Source organism: Onychomys torridus, chromosome 2 (assembly GCF_903995425.1).
Source record: "Onychomys torridus chromosome 2, mOncTor1.1, whole genome shotgun sequence".
Classification (NCBI taxonomy): Eukaryota; Metazoa; Chordata; class Mammalia; order Rodentia; family Cricetidae; genus Onychomys; species Onychomys torridus.
Window position 1 is genome coordinate 100,214,493 of NC_050444.1, and position 20,187 is coordinate 100,234,679.

The 20,187-nt window shown below is 37.8% G+C and overlaps 1 protein-coding gene across 3 annotated transcripts in view; it reads right to left on the bottom strand.

Annotated features, from left to right (window-relative positions):
* Zdhhc21 (zinc finger DHHC-type palmitoyltransferase 21) overlaps window positions 1–20,187 on the bottom strand; it is a 49,915-nt gene that overhangs the window by 27,554 nt on the left and 2,174 nt on the right. Inside the window, exons 2-6 of one of the 3 annotated variants that reach the window (XM_036178760.1) lie at window positions 16,669–16,823; window positions 12,519–12,549; window positions 10,094–10,285; window positions 8,638–8,736; window positions 1,454–1,565 (exon numbers count right to left, since the gene is read on the bottom strand). In XM_036178760.1, coding sequence (XP_036034653.1) covers window positions 1,454–1,565; window positions 8,638–8,736; window positions 10,094–10,247 — 365 coding nt within the window. In that variant the 5' untranslated portion in view covers window positions 10,248–10,285; window positions 12,519–12,549; window positions 16,669–16,823. Of the gene's footprint in view, window positions 1–1,453; window positions 1,566–8,637; window positions 8,737–10,093; window positions 10,286–12,518; window positions 12,550–16,668; window positions 16,824–20,187 lie in introns of those variants that run through there. The other 2 variants (XM_036178759.1, XM_036178761.1) reach the window with 2 other exon arrangements.

A 20,187-nucleotide genomic window follows, 5' to 3' on the forward strand; every position in this document is an offset into this window, starting at 1 on the left:
GTTAAACTAAAAGCTTGCTAATTAGCAAGGCTATCAAAATATCATAGCTATAAGAGAAAGTTATCATAATAAAGTTATTATAAATAACAGAAGTGAAATTGATTAGCATCATTGGACAAAGGTGAAGTGTCTTCTTCAGCCAAATGCAGGTAATTTTTTTTAAGTTAAAGGGGGCTATTATATAGTTAACTTCATATATATGTGCATGTATATATGTACAAATATATATATGCACATATATTTATAAAGTGCTATATCAGTTTATTAGTGCTATACCAATTTAAATATTTAAACAAGATCCAATATGAGAGAAGCAGAATTAAATATAGTATCTTGCTAAAAGATTTTTGTGACAGCTTTGAAATGAAATACAATAGATTCAGAGCATTTGTGGGTCTTTTGTTTTGTTTTTTTTTAATCTACTTTTTAACAGAATGTCTTTAAATATTACAACAGAGCCCCCTATTGACCAAAAATATTGGCAGTTCCACAGAAACAGCTAATTAGCACTTACATATATATATCTCCAACAGAAAATACTATAAACAGTGGAAGGAGTAGAAGGGAGTTCTTAGCAAATCTGAAAAGTGTTGTTCTTCAACGAGTAAGAAAGGAATCTAAGCAGTGGCCATTGTGGTTCAGAGCCCCAGGAAGAGAAACAGCTGTTAAGTAAATGCTTGCACACATGTGTCCATGTACCAAATGCTCTGCACAAATTGCCTCATTTGATGTGAGCACCTTAGTCCTCCAGTATATTTGGGTGTGTGTTAATTCTGAAGTTTTCTGCTCAAATGTCTTTCTTGTTAGCAAAGGTAAATCTCTATAGATAATTTACTCTGGAAGTTGCAAGAACCATTTTTTTATTAAAACAATATTTAATGGAATGACCTAAGTGTTATTTTTGCTTAAAGCTGGAAGGTTCTCAGATTGTTTTTATTTTCACTCATCAATCCTCCTGTGCTATGGGATGTTCTGTATGTCAAATGTGTTGCTCTGATTGGTTAAAATAAATAAAGTGCTAATTGGCCAGTAGCCAGGCAGGAAGGATAGGGTAGGCGGGACAAGGAGGAGGAGAATTGTGGGAAGTAGAAGGCTGGGTGGAGAGATACTGCCAGCCACCACCACGACAAGAAAGATGTAAGGTACTGGTAAGCCATGAGCCACATGGCAAAGTATAGATTAAGAGAAATGGGCTAAATATAAGAGTAAGAGCTAGACAAGGGTAGGCCTGAGCTAATGACCAAGCAGTTTAAATAATTTAAGTGTCTGTGTGATTGTTTTATACGTGGATTGAGGGACCACGGGGGCTTGGTGGCACCTGAAGAGAAGCTCTCCAACTACACTCCTGCCTCAGCTCCTGAGTGCTAGGATTACAGATGTGCACTAACACACTCAGGATAATTTCACCAGGACTCCTGTTGCTGTCTGTGAGCACTGACGATCATCTACTCACCAAGGACAGTGGTGGTCCATCCTCCTCACACAGTGGCCACAGCGGCTGCAGTGATGGGAACGCTTTGGCCTCATCAGATTACACTTGTTGCATAGCTCCCAGAGCTCCCGTTCTGAGGAGGAGAGCAGACCCATTTAGGAAGACAGCAGGAGAGTGACGGTGAGTGATGCTGAGACTCAGCAACCACTCTAAATTCCACAGACTCTTCAGCTTGTTTCTCCAAGACATTCTCTTTTTTCTGAGTCTCCAAAGTAATCAAGTATCTTTGCCATCAATGCTGCTACAAGTTTTATACATTTCTATTTTAACCTTACAAAAATAAGAAATCATTATTTCAAAGTAAATGACAGAAAGCATGGTTCTGAAAAAAAATCATGAGAATGTAAGTAAAATCTTATAAAATTCTAAACTCAATCAAAACATTAGAATTTTATATAAGTCAATTAATTTATACAAAATATTTTATCTAAGAGCACTAAAGAAGAAATAATACTGTCTTAGTTTCAGTAGACAAATTGAAATCAATCTTATAAATATTTCTCTGAAGCATTTTATTTTATAATTATTAATGAATTAATTTGAACATGTGTATTAGAAACAGGCTGGTGGTCGGATTGGGTTTAGAAGGCACCCAATTTTAAAAAAAGTGAAGGTTAGAAATATCATTAGTATATAATGCAAATAAAAAAATGAGTTTTGTTTTTATGAGACAGGGTCTTGCTACAATGCAACCCAGGCAGGCTTTGAACTGCCAAAGCTACTGCCACAGCCTCCTAGTACTGGAATCAACTATTGCCTATTACCCAGTTAGTAATTTCCTTTGGGGTCCTGGAAAACAGTCTACAAATATAGGTTAACAGAAGTAAAAAGAAAAGGTACTTTGTTTTCACGATAAATTGTTCTCATCACATCCATAAAAACTATTTCTTCATCTTCCAAGATAAAATAATTGCTTCCTTATATGAGATGCATATTTTCTGCAGTTACTAAAATGAAATTTTACCATTATAAAATTCTTATAATTTCAGCACTTATGCTTCTACTACCTTCATAATCTTACAGTAAATGGACAGACATAGCAGTACTCATATATTATCATGTAGAGTGTGGAATGTAGAGTATTATCATGTAGAGTGTGGAATGTAGAGTATTATCATGTAGAGTGTGGAATGTAGACTATTATCATGTAGAGTTTGGAATGTAGAGTATTATCATGTAGAGTGTGGAATGTAGACTATTATCATGTAGAGTGTGGAATGTAGAATATTATCATGTAGAGTGTGGAATGTAGAGTATTACCAAGTAGAGCGTGGAATGTAGAGTATTATCATGTAGAGTGTGGAATGTAGACTATTATCATGTAGAGTGTGGAATGTAGAGTATTATCATGTAGAGTGTGGAATGTAGAATATTATCATGTAGAGTATGGAATGTAGAGTATTATATGTAGAGTGTGGAATGTAGAGTATTATCATGTAGAGTGTGGCCCTTGCATACAGTGGGAATCATTAAATGCCTACTCAAACAAGAAAGTTAATTTTTTTTAAAAAGATTCTAAATGTTTTTAAATAAAGATGGCAATAGTGTTCAATTTTCTGAAAGGATTCCCTTTTTAAGTTCTATTAATTTGGTTTAATGGCGGGGAATAGATCAGCATACTCCAATCTTTAACAGAAAAGTGTGAGAAAACACTGCTGTAGATGTTTTGAAGAAAAGGTAAGTAAAAGTACATCTGTATCAAATGAACTGTCTGAAAGGATCTCTTACAGTTCCTTTTTAATGGAAAGTGTCATGAGAGACACTACTGTAGCAGTGTGAACACCTGGGGCTGGCCTTGCTGCAGCACACAGGAGGGAGACACCCGCACGGGGCCCAGCACATATCCCTGCTAGACTCAACACCAAACATCCTACACTGGCACTGACAATTCTCACAAACAAGCAGACAGAAGGAGATTCTCCACAGTGGGCCAGTTTCTACAAATCAATCCTTAAAACACAAATATGTTTTCATTCTGTCATTTTCTGATGAATTAGTATGGAGCAGTCTATGAAATCAGTGCTTTATTCCATGTCTAACATCCTCCTCCTGAGGGAAGAGAACATCTGGCTATACAGAAGGACAATAACTTCGCTACCCAGACCAGGGCTCTTAACTTACCCCAATTGTAACCCTTCTCACAAGAGGCATTTTTATAGGACCCCAGTTATATAGGTAAATAAGTTTACAAATCAAACATTATTGATGAATCACAGATTATTTGAAAGTAATTATTTGGTTTACACAAGATTTTGACATTTAAAGAATTTCATACCAATAATACTTGTGCTTGTTTCACAAAAGAAAGTTTTGATGAATATTTGATACTGCAAGATAGAAAGCTTTTAAATGTTCCGCAGCTGATTGATATTTTGATTTTATAATCTTCAGTACTAAGAACACTGTGCGTAAATACACAGCACAAAAATGGCATACGAACATCTAAAGCCATTTCAGAAATTATTGAAAATTCTGTCATAATATCAAGCCAAAAATCATTTACTGATTTTTTTAAAAATGAAACTCAAGTCAAAAATTTAAGCAAAAAGTACAAATTTCTTTCTTGAGATACATCTTGCTATTTAACCCTGGCTTGCCTGAAACTCACTATGTAGACCAGGGTAGCCTTGAATTTTGGGTAATTTCTCTGCTTTTGCCTCCTGAGTAAGATTACAGGCATGTTCCACCTCACCTAGCTCTTCAAACAGCAATAGTTAAGATCCAACATTCCAGTACGATAAACCCAGGATATGCTCATTTGATAATGCATGCAGAGGAATGATGGCAGGGAAATACTAAGTCTTTGTTTTCTTTAGACTATTGTTTCCATAAGAGAAGAAAACTTCGTATGTACAGCTAAAAACCCTACAAACAATTCGTGCATAAATAATAGTCACGATTCTGATCCTAAGTGTTTCAGGCGGCATTCACAAGCGAAAGGCTGTGCATTTAGAACTCAGTGACACAACCCAGCTCTGTGGAGGCAAATGCTACCAAAGGTGCCTCAGATTCATCATTCATTTGATTTAGAATTAAGCTCACAACTCAGAAATCTTTTCCTGTAGCTCAAGTTTTCCTGACCCCCCACATTCAGTTACAGGACCCACAGTTTAAGAAGCTGGGGCCCAGGCTAGCAGACTAACAAACTCGAGTATGCAGAGCACTCAAGTCCACTTCTTTTCTAAAAAACCCAAGAACACTTGTGACACAGTATTACAAAACAAAATCTTTGATTTAAAAAAAAAACAAACAAACAAAACAACAGCATGCTTTGTCAGTGGTGCTGTGAAAGTGTCCCAAAGCAGACTATGGGGATGGTCACACAGTAAACTGGATACTTTCAATGAATGAATTAAATGACAGGTGATTCCCCTCAACAAAGCAATTTTTTAAGAGCTCAAATAAGATTATTCCATACAACTTGAAAATGATAGTGATATTTCTAAGTTAGATTACTGTTTTATACTTGTTATTTCAAATACACATGTGAATAATTTTAATAATATATATGTATAACAATGTCATTTGACTACTACATCTACATGCTCAAAGGTTTTAAAATCAAATTCCAAGGACCTTCTCAAGAGAAAAAAGGACACTCCCTTGTGTTTAACTTTGCCTCATATTATTGGATCACATGTATGCTAAAGGTATTCTTTAAAAAAAAAAAAAAAAAAAAAGACCAACATGTCGCTGAGAGGCAGAGGTAGCAGAATCAGCTAAAAGCTTGCAGGCTACCCAGCCAGGAGTATCCCATGTAGCTGCAAAGACAGAACACCCTGTTCCAATGCTTCCCTAAGGTTACTACATTCTATATCTTAGTCAATAAGAAATGACTCCCAAAAGTTGTCCTCTGACCTCTACATATACACTGCAGTATATATATGCCTATGAATACACACTCATTCGGCTCGCTCGCTCTCGCTCTCTCTCTCTCTCTCTCTCTCTCTCTCTCTCTCACACACACACACACACACACACACACACACACACATACACACAGAGAGAGAGAGAGAGAAATATGAAAAGGAAAGAAGAAACTGTATATAAAGTAGTTCTGTGTGATTCAATAAATATGGTTAATAATGTGAGGATTATGGCTTTAAGTTTCTTTTTCTGAAGAATCTAATTATATGAAACTGCTTAACCTTCAAGATTTCACTAAAAAAAAAATGATTCTATATTTTCAACATCTGTCATGCTATATTATTTTCCTACGTTAAATTTACTAAGTTAAAAAAACATACTTACAAATGTATCAGATAACCAGTGCCAAAAAGTCCATGACAACAACTCCAATCCCCCAAATCAATTATACCAAAGGTGAATGAGAAAAGGAAAGTGACACACGGTTGAAAAGAAGGCAGTGACAGTCCTAGATCTGTTGACAGCAATGCACTCTCCAACGAGGTGATCTAGGACAGTCACACTCCTACCCAGGTCATCTGACTCAACTGTCCTAAGAATCACGTGATATGAGACTTGTAGACTTGGAAAAAAATTAAAATGTAATGAAGAGCGTTTGTTCATTTGTTTGTTTCAATTGGGTAATAGAGAAGTTCTTTGGTCTCTTAAGAAGAAAACTGCCACCATCAAATAAGACAAGACAAAATGTGAATCCCCCTAAGTCAGCAAGATTCCCTAGTGTTCTCAATCACTACATCTATAAAGATACCAGGACAAGCGTTGGTTTTATATGGAATCAAGTGAGCACAAACACTATGATATTCTTTGTGGGGTTAGAGAGATGGTTGAGTGATCATGAGTACTTTCTACTCTTGCAGAGGACCAGGATTCAGTTCGCAGCACCCAGGGACCAAGAGAATCTAATGCCTTCTTCTGGCCTCTGGGGACACCTGCATGCACATGGTGCACACACATACACACACATACATACCTACACACACAAAGAATCCACAAAACTATATTATTTGTTTAGTGTTCAATGCTTTTATAATTTCATCACTTGCTGACTTATTTATTTGCTCATTTATTTATTTATATTAGTTTGTTGGGTTTCTTTTCCCCCCAGTGTTAAGAGTTTGGATTTCGAGCTTTATTGGTAGTGGATGTGTTTATTTGTTTAGATGGTTCTTTGAAAGACAGTGAGTGTGAGTGTCCATGTCACCATGTACTTCAGCTGGGCTCAAATTCAATATCTTCCTCAATTAAACTGATTTTTTAATAATAAAGTCTCTTATAAAAATTGAGATTCCCTGATTCTCATGTTTGGGTGAGGTTTAAACACAAAGGTCTATGTATTAAGGGTTTGGCTGCGAACAGGAAATGTGAACGCTGACAGGCTCTGAAATGTGATTGCTTGTTCCTGCAAGCATCTCTGCCACTGGTATCCATGAAGATGTGACACAAAGGGCGCTCAATTAAGCTGATCCAGTATAGACACCATCCCCTGTACCTCTAGGCTATGAGCTAAATAAATCTCTTTTCTCCATCAGTATTTCATTACAATAACACAAAACTACACAAGGAACTGGATTCTAAGGGTAGGGTTGTTACAATAACTCTTTACCGAGAATGTGCAACTGGTTTTAGAATGAGTAGAAAAGCCTAGAATACTGTAAGCAAGGCCTTATGGGCAATTCTGGAGGAGGCTCAGGAAGGAGTTAATGTTTGATGGAAGCTTCCTCACGTCAGTGTGTACTGAATATCTTTTCTTCATAAAACCTGCCTGCCTTGGGCATTTCATTGTAATGACAAAAACTTAGCAATGTGCCCATTTTTCTCTTCTAAAGTTTTAAGATCTAGCAATTTAATTGGGTGAAAATTCCAAAACAGCTGAATCATGGCTGCTCCCTTTACACTGTCTTTTATGGACTAGCTATGTTAGGAACCCATAGATATTTGAGTGTGTGGCCACTGCAAACAGAAGTGTTCCTCAGAAGTGGGTCTGGAGTCATAAAAGGCCGGGTTCTTTGTTCTGGGGCTGTTGGACTTCAGTGCTGAAGGAGCAGCATGTAAATATGATATAGACATCTTTCCGATATACTGCCTGGGAGGAAGAGGATTACAGAGTACCACCTCTCTGTTCTCACCCCCAAACAAATGCACATTAACTGCTGAGAGGCCGTGCTGCTACTGCTCTAAGTGAATAAAAGTTACATATTCGATACAGTGCCTCAGCGATACTAACATCAGTGTGAAACTCCTAACTAATTTATACATCTGTGCACCAAGTAAGGCTCTGAATGGCAAGTCTCAAAAACTAAGAACCAGGATTTCTAGAGAGCTCTGTGTGGTGACTTGTCGATCTCATTTCATGTGGAATTACCATTTTGGTTCCCAGGCTGAAACCTGGGGGAATCTTTCAACAAACACACACCAGTGTCAGTGCCCAAGTATTCTGATTTAACTAATACAGGCTGTGACCTGGACACTGAGATTTTTTTTAAAGATCCCTGGGTAATTTAAAGTGCAAATTGGGAAACCACTGAATTACTATAGAAAATGCTCTGGTTCCAACATGGATGAAAAGTACAGAACTCTAAAAGTTAACATAGAAATAATAAAATGAGCTCAAGAAAGATAAAAGTGAGCTTCTATTAGATCTGGAATATAACAAAATAAACAACTCATTTCCATTTTTTGTGTGTGATTAAATGGCTATCTGGCAACAGAATAATAAAACTTATCTTTAATTGATATCAAGATCAAAAGTTTTCAATTCTTCATCAAGTTGTTAGACTCTGCAGAAGACAGGAAATAGTGTCCATAACACTGAAAATATTTGCTCTAAGCAACTTATCAATATCACAAGGTGAAAATCGTGTTCTTAAATAAACCAGAATTTCTCAGGTAATTTGTTTCATTTAACAGATACTTATTTGTTCTAAGTGGCAGACTCTTCTGGAGACTAAAGACACAATTCACAACAACACACATACACACAGAAGGGAAAAGAACCCACATGTTCAGAATACATATGGATCTAAGGGGTGAGGAGAAGAGAACAGTCACAAAAGGAGGGAGTGGGGAGGGGTCTTGCAACTGAAAACGACACATTAGCAAAGACTTCAAAATCAGTTTCAAATGACTTACAAAACCCATACGTTAGAGGTGATAAGTTGTGTTAATAAATATTAATAATTCTAGCATCAGAAAATGGATAAACCTAAAGAGAACCCTACCTGCATGTGGGATCTTCGGGTTTTCAGGGAGTCTTCCAGGATCAGTTAAGGAGGCCCTCACTAAGGCAACCAGACAGAATATGGAAATGCCATAGAATACTGTAATATGAAATTAAATAGAGAAATTAGTCATTCACCCTTTAAAATGTTTTATCAACAAGCATAAAGTTTAAAAAATGCATTTCAATCAACCCTATCAGGATAACTTTATCAACAGGCTAGATATTAAAATGAAGATTTATTTTACTCATTAAATAGTCCTGCCAAGATGTTAACTACATAAACGTACCAATTCAAATGTGATTTTCTAAAATAACTGATAAACTTAAAATAAATGAGATTCTTTCATACAGTGACCTCTGATAATGATAAATAAATGGATGGACTTATTTAAAAGGATCAAAACAGCCTTTAAAAAGTATTCTACATTTAACCTTTCATCAACTCTATCTTCAAAATTATTCTGATTATTAGTGAAATTCAATTGCTTCCTTTGATGAATCTTAAGAGATACACTCTTGAGAATTAAGAAATGAAGAATTAGAAACTTTTGAATGTTAAAGTAACCATAGTAATAATATTAAGGAGCAATTGAGATTCAGTCACTATAATTACACATTTGAAGTTAAAACATGGGCCTTTTGTAGGGGACTAAAAAGCCAACACACTGAACACATGAAAGGCAAACAGTGTTCACTGAATGTGTGTCTGACTGCAATGGAAGTGTGTTTGTTTGCTTGTCTGTCTGATGTACATCTTACTATGGAGCTCAGGCTGGCCTAGACGTCACCATTTTCCTGCTTCAGTCTTCTGAGTGCTAGGACTACTGCATACATGATCATACCTAGCAATATGGATCAGTCCTGTCAAATGTATAATAGGGTTTATAATTTCCTATAGCTCTTAGGAGATCAAGATGAGGGGAAGAACATGAAAGCTGTAAACACTATGGATGACCTCATGAGTCATTTGGGGGTCATGAAATTCTTATCTACCAGTAATATATCCCATCCCCTTCTCAATAATGCCTCCATTTTCAAGCCAGGCACAGTGATATCTGCCTGGGGCCTCAGCATGAAGAAGGCAGCAGAAGAATGGCAAGTCTGAAGCCATCCTAGGTGACAGAGGGAAGCCCTGTCTCAAAATATCAATCAACGAATCAATCACCTCCCATATCTGCAGTTAAATCCAAAACAGAAATAAAACTGCTGTCAGGCTTCTCTTAACAAAATGGTCTTCAAGGACTTTTCAGAGTGAAATGAATATGGAGGTAGAATCTTAACTCTGCAAGTCCAAAAAAGCTACTGTTTCACACAACTGTAACTTAAGTAAGTAAAAGGTTAGCAGTACTATTGAAATCGCATATTCAAAGGAAGTCATGGAGACAGTGTACTTCAAAACATTCACAACGAGATTAAAAAATCTTTACATAAGGTAATAAGACTTAGAAACTTACTTATTATTAAAATGCCTGGAATATGTCCTTCTTCATAGTGAGGAAAGAGGACAATTTTGGGAATTAAAACAATATTGTATAGCCAGACAAAGACAATCAAACCCATGCAGCACCAACCATGTGGGTCAACAACAAAGTGAATCCGAAGACCCATTCTGCAGCCCTAGAACTGCCTGCCAACCCACGACAATCCTGAGAGAGAGAAAAGGAGAGTTAACAACACGGAAAAACTACTCAACGGAACACTGCATCCCTGGAAACTACATGACAACACTGACGGAATTTTCTTTGTATATTTAGGTTTTATCCACTAAGAATTTAGGGGAACAAATAGAAAGTTCACTAAAATCTTCAAATCATTTAATTTTAATTGTTCATTCTAAATCATCACTAGGAAAAGTGAAAATTGGCATGATCTGCTCAAATGAAAATACTTTTTTATCCTTAACTACAAATGCCATGTGTAGATACAAAAGAAATAGTGACTATTCCACCAAAAGACATGTACAAAAGTCTTAGCACTTTAACCAGGAGGCTAACATCACAGACTCGAATCTGGCTATCTTATAGTAGAAGAGGTGTGTTCTAGCTGGAAAGGAATCTGAACCTCTAGAGGGCCAAAAACATATCAGCACCTTTATCTGGGTAGTACTTTGTGGATATATGCAAATATAAACATAAAGACTGTATATGTACTTAAAACTGCAATGAAGAATTTTATAAACCATTTTAAAAATGCTAAAACTAAGTGAAAATTACAAATAGTTAAAATGATTAAAATTTGTGGGAGGAAGCCCAACTAATTTCATTACTATCAACTCAAGATGACTCCTGTTTAATGGGACTTTCATTCAGCTGAGAGTTAAGAACAGCAACAGATCCCCTTATGATGCAAATCTCCAAGTGAGCTGAAATTTCAATCACAAGTGATGTCCATCAAGTGACTTACAACATATCCATTCTGTAGTAGGTATAATTTACAAAGATTAAACAGCAGCTTACTGTACATAGTCTAGGGATATCTCTGACATAAATTATAGTGGTATAAATAATAAATTAGGCCAGTCATCCTCAAACTTGCAGCAAACCAGAATCAATTAGGGAGCTTTTAAAAAAGGGAGGGAGGAAGGGAAGAAGGAGAGGGAGAGGGAGAGGGGGAGAGAGAGAGAGAGAGATTGATTCCCAGACCCCATTCTAGGGCCAGTGACTAATTCCTCACAAGGCTCAAAACCCATGTGCATCACCAAATGACTGTCGCTGCTGGCTCAGTACTTGTACCAGCTGTTGCCTAGACATTGTAGATACAATTGTCTTTTTCTGTTTGTTCTTTTGTTTTCTGAGACAGGGTTTCTCTGTGTTGTCCTGGATCTCACTCTGTAGCCCAGGCTGGCCTTGACCTCACAGAGATCTGCCTGGCTCTGCCTCCGAGTGCTGGGATTAAAGGCGTGCAACACCCAGCTGTAGATACGATTATTAATAAGGCATGACCTTTGCTTAAATCAGTGGTTCTCAACTATGGGTCATGACCCCTTTGGCAAACCTTTATCTCCAAAAATATTTACATTACAATTCATAACAGTAGACAATTACAGTTATTAAGCAATAATGAAAATAATTTTATGGTTGGAGACCACCACAACATGAACTATATATATTAAAGGGTCGGAGTGTTAGGAAGGTTGAGAACCACTTTCTTACAAGTCCAGTTGAAAAAGTCATTTTAAAAGGAATTAAATTTTCTACGGTAAGTTCTAGATCTATGAACAAGTTGTCAGTAAATGCACAGAAGATGGGGCCTAGTTACATCGGGATTCAAGCAGGACTTCCTGGAACAGATACAAACTGAGCTCAATCTTAAAAGATGTAGAACTCATCTTGGCAAAAAATAAAAAATAAACAAAATGGCAAGGGACTGCAAAGAGAGGCAAGAGCAGGGCAACTGTGACCTGAGCATCACAGGAGGGTCACAATCTGCCACCAAAAGTCAGGGAACACCTCCCAGGGACTGTGACTGGGAGAACACAGAGGAGCTCTACCATGAGGGAAACAGAGATGTCATTTAGAATGCTCAAACTTTATTCTTATCCACAGGAAAGCTATTAAAATGGGAGTTAAGTAAAATTTACACTTTTGTTATTGACACTCATGTGGAGACTAAAGTTAGACAGATCAGTTAGAATAAAAGAATACAAAAGCCAAAATTAATTTTAGAGAAGAGACCAAATGAAGTAAAATCAAATCAGTGAGCCTTACTAATTGATTCACTACTTAGGAGTTAAAGAATAGACAAGGATGACTCTCAGATCTGTAGCTGATATGATACCCCCAACTATGTGATTCTCCCACCAAAGGGCCTTTGGGGTGCTCAGCGGGGCCATAGGCTACCAAAACAAAGATCAAAGGCCACTTAAGTTAAAAAGAGTACCTCTTCTCTCATCCTTAGAAACTCCCAACTCCTGAAGCAACAGAAGAAAAAGAACTAAACTAAGCAACAGTAGACTTCTTTTTTTTACTTTTTTTTCATTTTTATTCATTTATTTATTTTTCTATTATCAGCTTGATACAGCACAAATTCTTATCCTAATAGTGAAATGTTTCACTTGCCTAGTAATTGAGTAAAACCAAAACTTATTATAAGCCACAGTCATCCTAGGGTCCCCCCTGCTATGTAGCCTCCCTGGTTCTGTGGGTTACAGTCTGATTGTTCTTTGCTTTATATCTACTATCTACTTATAAGTGAGTACATACCATGTTTGTCCTTCTGGGTTTGGGTTACCTCACTCAGGATATTTTCTAGTTCCATTCAGACTTCTTGCCTAGCATCAATCCCCAGAACAACCATGAAAATAAACTAACTTAAAAATATATATTTAATTTAAAAGGTACTAGTTTCCCCTTGGGGGAAAAAAATGGCAAGAATTCAAACACAATACTCTCGACAATTTAAATCAGATAAAGTCCAAATCAGTATTTTTATAAGAATGCTAAAATGAGAATAAAGCCTAGGTCTTTTAAAAAGACCATTTAGTCAGAAACTTACAGGACAGTTCAGTGTCACTAAAGAAAATCAGAGAGAATAAAGCATATTGTGTATTTCCTAGGAACCATCACACTAAAAACTAAAGGAGCACAAATACGAATACATACATAGTTAGGGAGACACATTCCAAAGAATAATTTGGGAGGATGGGAAGCTGAACAGGGGCTTTGCTATGTAGCCCAGGCTGGCCTGAAGTTTACTGTTAATAGTTTTGCACCCTTGCTAACAATCAAGAGCTACAAGACAAGACAGAGGCTCTGACTCCCAACATACTCAGCAGTATGAACTTCACCTGCCTCTTTGGCTTTCAATGCTTTGGTTCTACCCAAGACTAAAAACTCATTTCACATGCTAGAGGTCTTTCGTGGCTCATTCCTAATCTTGTTAACACGAGAAACAGAAACACATACAAATCTGCTAAGCAAGTAGGAAAATCATCATCTATTCACCTTTTGAACTGTTTTTTAATTCCTTCAGTTTTGAAGTAGCAATGTTTTCTTATTATTAAAGATCAATGCCTTACAACAGAAACTACTAGACAGTGACAAAATCACTTAAGATGGGTCTGTTTCCCTGAATGAAAATATATGTAGATGGGAAACTCTAAAACAGCATCCTCAAGAAGACCGAGCCCAGAGAAATTAAACAGGTAACGCACTGTTGAATACTGAAAACAAATACCTGATCAGTAAAAATCAGCGGCACATGGTCCTTACAGTAGGCCGGGGAGAACCGTGGTCTTCTGAGAGCCCACAGCTGCTTACGGCCAAGAGCCTGTGACTGGTAGAGTGGCAGGATCACGCCAGTGTGGATGGCTAACAGGTGTGGCTGATGGCTGGACAGAAACTATTACACACTCTGAGCAACCATCAAACTGAACAGCGCTGTTCAGGCTTACGGGCGGCATTTGCCAAATACTTTCATTAGCTGGCGATCCCCACATGCTAATTTGTATATTAAATGTGAGCTCATAATCAAACTTTGAAGTGACTAGTTGATGAACTGGTTCGTCAACACTGAAATTGCTATCTGGTGACTATAGTATAGTGACTAGCTTCATATGGATGTAAATTACTACAGCACAAACTACGTTTAAAGAAATTATAATTCAACTATAATAAACTGCCCTGAGGAAATATTTACAATGTTCAGTTCATTCTGAAGGTATACGCTATTTCCTGTCTTGAACCTTCAGTGCGCCACCTCAGAAAAAAGATTTGAGTCACTGAGGGGAAAAAATAACAACCACAACAAAAATGACTAAATGACAGAACATTGCAATATCTGAGTGAGTATTTTAGAGAAAAACAAGGATTAGCCAAAATAACTAACAAGAAATGAAGTCAAACATATATTTATAAACTTAAGTTTTCTATTTAGCTAAAACTGGTTTTATTACTATTCCATAAGCATGAAAAATATTCATCATTTGCTGTTCGTGTCTGAAGTATCCCCAGCACTCTGCTTACTGTTTAAATTTAACTCATGATCCAAAGCTAATACAAACTTTCCTGGCACTTTAGTTCACAATGATCCCTGTTTCTTTGAAAAGGTCAATAAAGTCCAACTCTGGAAAACAAGAGCAAGTGACTTTAACTGCTTCACAACCAAGACCCACAAACACTGACTGACCACATAAATTTACATTTCTGAACTCAAAATATACAAAAAACAAAAATTAAAGATAAGGTATTCCTGGAAAGAATATTATAATGTATGGCTGAAAAGCAAAGACAAAGTAAATATATGAAGCATCAACTCACAAACAGGAGAAAATCTAATGGGTAGTCACTACTAATGAGGAAGTGTGGAGTGACTAGGTACTTATTCATATGTTGAGAAGGCACAGGGAAAAGAGCACTCCCATACAATGCTGACCTGCATGTAAATGATACAGTCCTCTTGAGAGGGCAATTTGGCACACCCATCAAAACGTGAAAGCCTTTAGCCCAGCAGTTTTACTTATACTACCTATGAAAGCACACTCCCAAGTGTACAAAGTAGACAGAACAAGGATATACAGAGATACAACACTTTTAGTAATCATGAAAGTACAGTACTGTCTAAAGCCTATCATAGATTTACCAAACTTGGGAAAAGCACATTTAAGATTAAGGCATTCTATGCTATGTGCATGTCACTTTACAAAGCCATACTATAAGCCAATCCTGCACTCTAGTTAATAATAACCAATACTGAAGTATGACGGTGGAGTTCCTGATATCTGCTAGTTACTCTGAAATAGAATAATAACAATGAAGTTGACTGATGGATGGACAGAGAGACAAGTGAGTATATGATGAAGTTCAGATCATCAGTTATAGAACCTAAGTCATGGCATCCAGTGTTCACCTCCAAATTTATTTCCATGTTCGTTTGGATTTTTTCAAGGCGAAAATTTGGGGGCCTAAATTATAGAGCAGCTTGTACAATAGTTTTTATTAGACAAAATAGAAGAGATTTCTACAGAGTAGACAGGGAAAGCCTGAAGGGAACAGTAACCAAACTGCTAACTGTGCTCATCCATGATACAGATGGGTTCAACTCTCCCGTGCTGATTGAGGGCTCTGGAACCTGGGTTACACCCCATTTCAGACCCAAGCATGCTTATTTCATACGTCCTCCAAAACCGAGGAGGGGTTGGCCTGCCTGAGTCTATGACAAGGAGCAAAGAAAACGGTACAACAGCCTGAAAGTAAAAACTGTGTCTGGAGAAGGGTAGAAAGTGAACCGTCTCCATCTCAGAATGGAAGTTCAGCCGTGGGCGGACGTCCATGGAGAGAGAGCTCCCATGCTGACTGAACCGAATGGGAAGTACAGCTGACTGCCTCAACTCCCCATGGATTTCTGCTGGCCGGCAAGCCTGACGTCACCTGTGTTTGCCACCTCAGTCAAGCCACACCAGCGTCGCTCAGGCAGTGTAAATCGTGAGGTGGGGACAGTCTGCTGCCAAGTGCTGGTTCTCGCTACTCACTACTTGGTATTTCTCCTTCCTGCTGCTCACTATACTCACTCATCCAGGACTGAACACATGGCCGTCACAACACTCTTTAGACCACAAGGAACACATGGAGACAGAGTAAGGAGGAAGACGACTTTTATGTTTTCTGTACATACTTAACTTTCTTTGGAGTTTATTGGCGAGGACATGTAACTCTAAACTCTTTTCAACCAACTGAAAAATAGAAATAGCCTAAAGCAGACACCAATGACCTTACAAACAAAATGTTGAATTAGTTTTCTTAAAGCGGTACAGAAAGATCTGCATAAAACAATGTAAAACGTATAATTTTAAAAGATGTTTCTGAGGTTTCTAATGGAAAAAGTCTTATTTAAGAAAATATATTCTATCAAAATTTAAAATAAAAAAGTCAAACAAGTCTAAATTGTCTTTAATTTTTCATTAGCAAATGAACAACCTGCCTAACACTAGATTCCAAGAACACAACCATAACCTGCTAAACACTAGATTCCAAGGACATACCATGTCCCAGAAAGCAAACACATTCCCATAAAAAATCAAATGCCCACTTACCACTTGCAAATTCACTGAGATGAGGTGTACTTTGTCTGGCACTTGCATTGAGAAGTAGTATCTTCTTGAGTCATTCTTTTATTTATTTCTTTATTTACTTATTCCATCATATGGGCCTCCCGTCATTAACAGTTCCCTGTGAGTACCTATGAATACTTTAACAATAATTAATCAGAGATTAAAAATAGTAAGCAGGTAGACATTCTAAGAAAATGCCAATAACAACTAAAAGTGCTAAAATCAGAAATAAGACAATCCCACCCCACCTGACCTGTGCATTCATATTCCACCCACCCCCAGGAGCACCCATGGCCATTACTCCTGGAAGCTCTCCTTTCTGAAATCACTCAGTTCCCATGAAAACACATAACCCCGTGTCCTGCATTTGGGCTCTAATGAACTCCCTGGCCACAAAGCAGAGTTACAGTGCATTCTGAGCTCACCTGGTGAGTCAGGACAATGGTGACCAAAATGTGAAGCTAGACGGATCTAAGCATGACTGATAAATAGTGAGCAATGTAAAATGTATGTTTCATTCAAATTTTTTTAACAAAAGAATTTTCTTCCTATAACAAAACCATGGAGAGTCAACCACAAAAGTGAATTCCTACAGTTCAAAATTTAAAAGATAATATTATAAAGATTTAGGATATACCAATTCACTCCTTTATTCAACCAGGTTATTAATTATATACTATCTTCTGGAGTACTGATATTATTCAAGGAAACTTGGGTCCTCTGGAAAAACAGCACATACTCTTTGGCACTGAGCCTTCTCACAGCTCCCACTAACTTTAACCAAGTTCAAAGTGGTCTCCTTCTCTTTGCCTTGGTCTTAGTGGCCAAGTATTTATGACAAACTTGAGGAGCTGCTACCCCTCAATGGTAAATAATTTTTTTTTTTCCAGGAAGAAAAAATCTTGAGAATTACACATAGTACATTTTGAAATATGACCAAAGTCAATACTGCTGTAAGGCTCAAGCTCAACAGTGGCTGCCTCACGGTACTTTCTGTTAGTCACATTATTAGGAAAGAGCACAGGATAATCATCCATGAGTCAAATGCCAGGCACTTATTGACTTGAAATCAAGAAAGGCATCACTCTCTGTGGAATATAAGTAATATCTAGCTTTATTTAGCCCCTAAATCCAAGTTAAGGGGACAGAAAAATCCCAGTGCTTCAGAACTATAAAATGTCATAAAACATTAACATTGTACACCTATTAACACTCTACATCTAAAAGAATATAAATAACTCATTAAATAATTTTTCAAACACACCACAATAAAAACCAAAGTTGCAGGTGGATATCTTTAAAGACACCCATAAAGCCATTTTGTTTTATTCTACTCTAAAAATTAGTTAATCACAGCAGTTAACTCTAAGATACCAGTCTCTGACTGATTCTAGGAATCAGCCAACAAGCTAATATAAATTTTAAAATGTCACAGATAGCATATTGTCAACAAAGTAGACCTAAGTCTTGTATGGGCATTAACAATAAGGAGTTATGGTGGCACAGCCTTGTTTCCCTTTCCAAGCTTCATTGTAACGTGGCAAAACAGGGGTAATAATGCCAACTTAGAAGACTGCTGTCACACTTCAGGGAGAAGCTGCTTAGCAAGGAAGCAGCAATGCCCAAAGGCAGCTTGAAGGGAAGTGAATCAAGGATAAGTATTGCTTCTACCTTTAGCAATTACTAGAAAAAAGTATCCCTGTATCCCATCAATAAAAGTGGCACGGAGTTTTAGCCATCCATCTACCTTCTACTTTGTTTATTACCAAAGCCAGGGAATTATTTGTCATAATAAACCCTTTAGGGCCAGTGAGATGCCTCAGTGGGTTAAAGGCACCTGCCATCAAATCTGATGACCTGGATTCAATCCCTCGAACCCATATGGTGGAAGGAGAGGACCAACTCCTTCACACTGTCCTCGAGCTATACAAATACGCCATGGCAAGCATGCGCCCACACACACACATACACACATTCACACAAAACAACTCAACAGTCAGGAAAACCCCGTCAGTTACTGCAGTCTTGCCACTGGCATTGTGTTGCATTATAAGTATGCAGGAAAGAGGTGTGCCACATGCTGCCTAGTACATTTTCAAGCAGAAAAAGAAAACTATGGGTTTGATCTGAAACAAAGCCCCTACTCCAAGTCTCAAGTACAAAGCAAGATGTCGAACTAGGGAGTGAAACATGGATGGAAATCAGCACTTGACTTCAGAACAAGTCCAGGCAAGGCATTCTGAGACAGCTCTCCCAGAAGAGTCCGAGAGCAGTGTGAGTGCAGCAGTGTCCGAGTGTACCACCCTTGCACCTCCAGCGCTTCAAGAATGGCCTCTGGAAGGCTTTCAGCCACTGAATTTGAACAACGGCTGCTGCTCTTCACATGTATTTGCTATTCTGTATGCTGGTCTCATAAGTGAAATAACCACAAAGAACGTACTTCAACACTGAGCTAGAGTTACATACTTCAGTAGACTCTCCTGACCAAAAAAAAGAAAAAAGAAACTTGGACGATGTAGAATGGTATCAACTAAAGACAGACTATCAAACACTGTTTCAGCCCATACAGAAGTTCGGTGGGAATTTTCACTGAGGAACATGGGGAGTTCAAGAACACGACAGGCAACATTAATGTAGGGTAGGGACGGGTTCAATAATAACCTTCCTCCAAAAACAGTACCAGGAAAAAAACATGTTCATATAAAGTAAAAGCCAGAAATGAAGAAGCTAAGTAAGGTTCTTCCTGGGTGTTGACCCCCATGCTCTTCCAAGTAGAAAAATGAGCAAGCTAGTGTCCTTCAAGAAGCCCTGGACCAAGACATCCTGGGAGAAGAAAAGGAAGTTAGATTAGATTGTCCACAGTAGCAGAATTTACCAAAACAAGTATGAGTTAAGCACACTAATAGTAAATGCTCCTAACGATGAAAACCCACAAGTTTTGAACAACTTAGGAACTCTATGACCACAGAAAAAAGGCCTAAGACCAGAAACTGGAGGTCACCATCAAGCACTACTATTTAGTACCTAATCTGATCAATCTGTGGGGTGTGTGTCTGTGTGTGTGTGACTGTGTGTGTGTGTCTGTGTGTGTGTGTACTCATGCACATGTCCACACACATGTGCAATACACAGATATCTACATCCAGCCTTTTCAGTCCTGGAAGATGCTTAATCTACCCTAAGATGACTACAGAAGAAAAGGAGGCTTATAATGCAAAAGACATACCCAGAAAATTCACAATTTACCCCAGGGAGATGTAAACCAGGAAACAAGTAAATAGACTACCATCATAACAAGGTGTTTTGGGTTGGCTAGCTGCCTAACGCATGAAAAAATATGCCTATTAAAGAGACACAGTTTAGCCAGGCAGTGTTGGCGCACACCTTTAATCCCAGCAGTGGCAGAGGCAGGTGGATCTCTGTGAGTTCAAGGCCAGCCAAGTTCCAGGACGGCCATAGAAACCCTGTTTCCAAATACAAAACAAAAACAAACAAAAGATA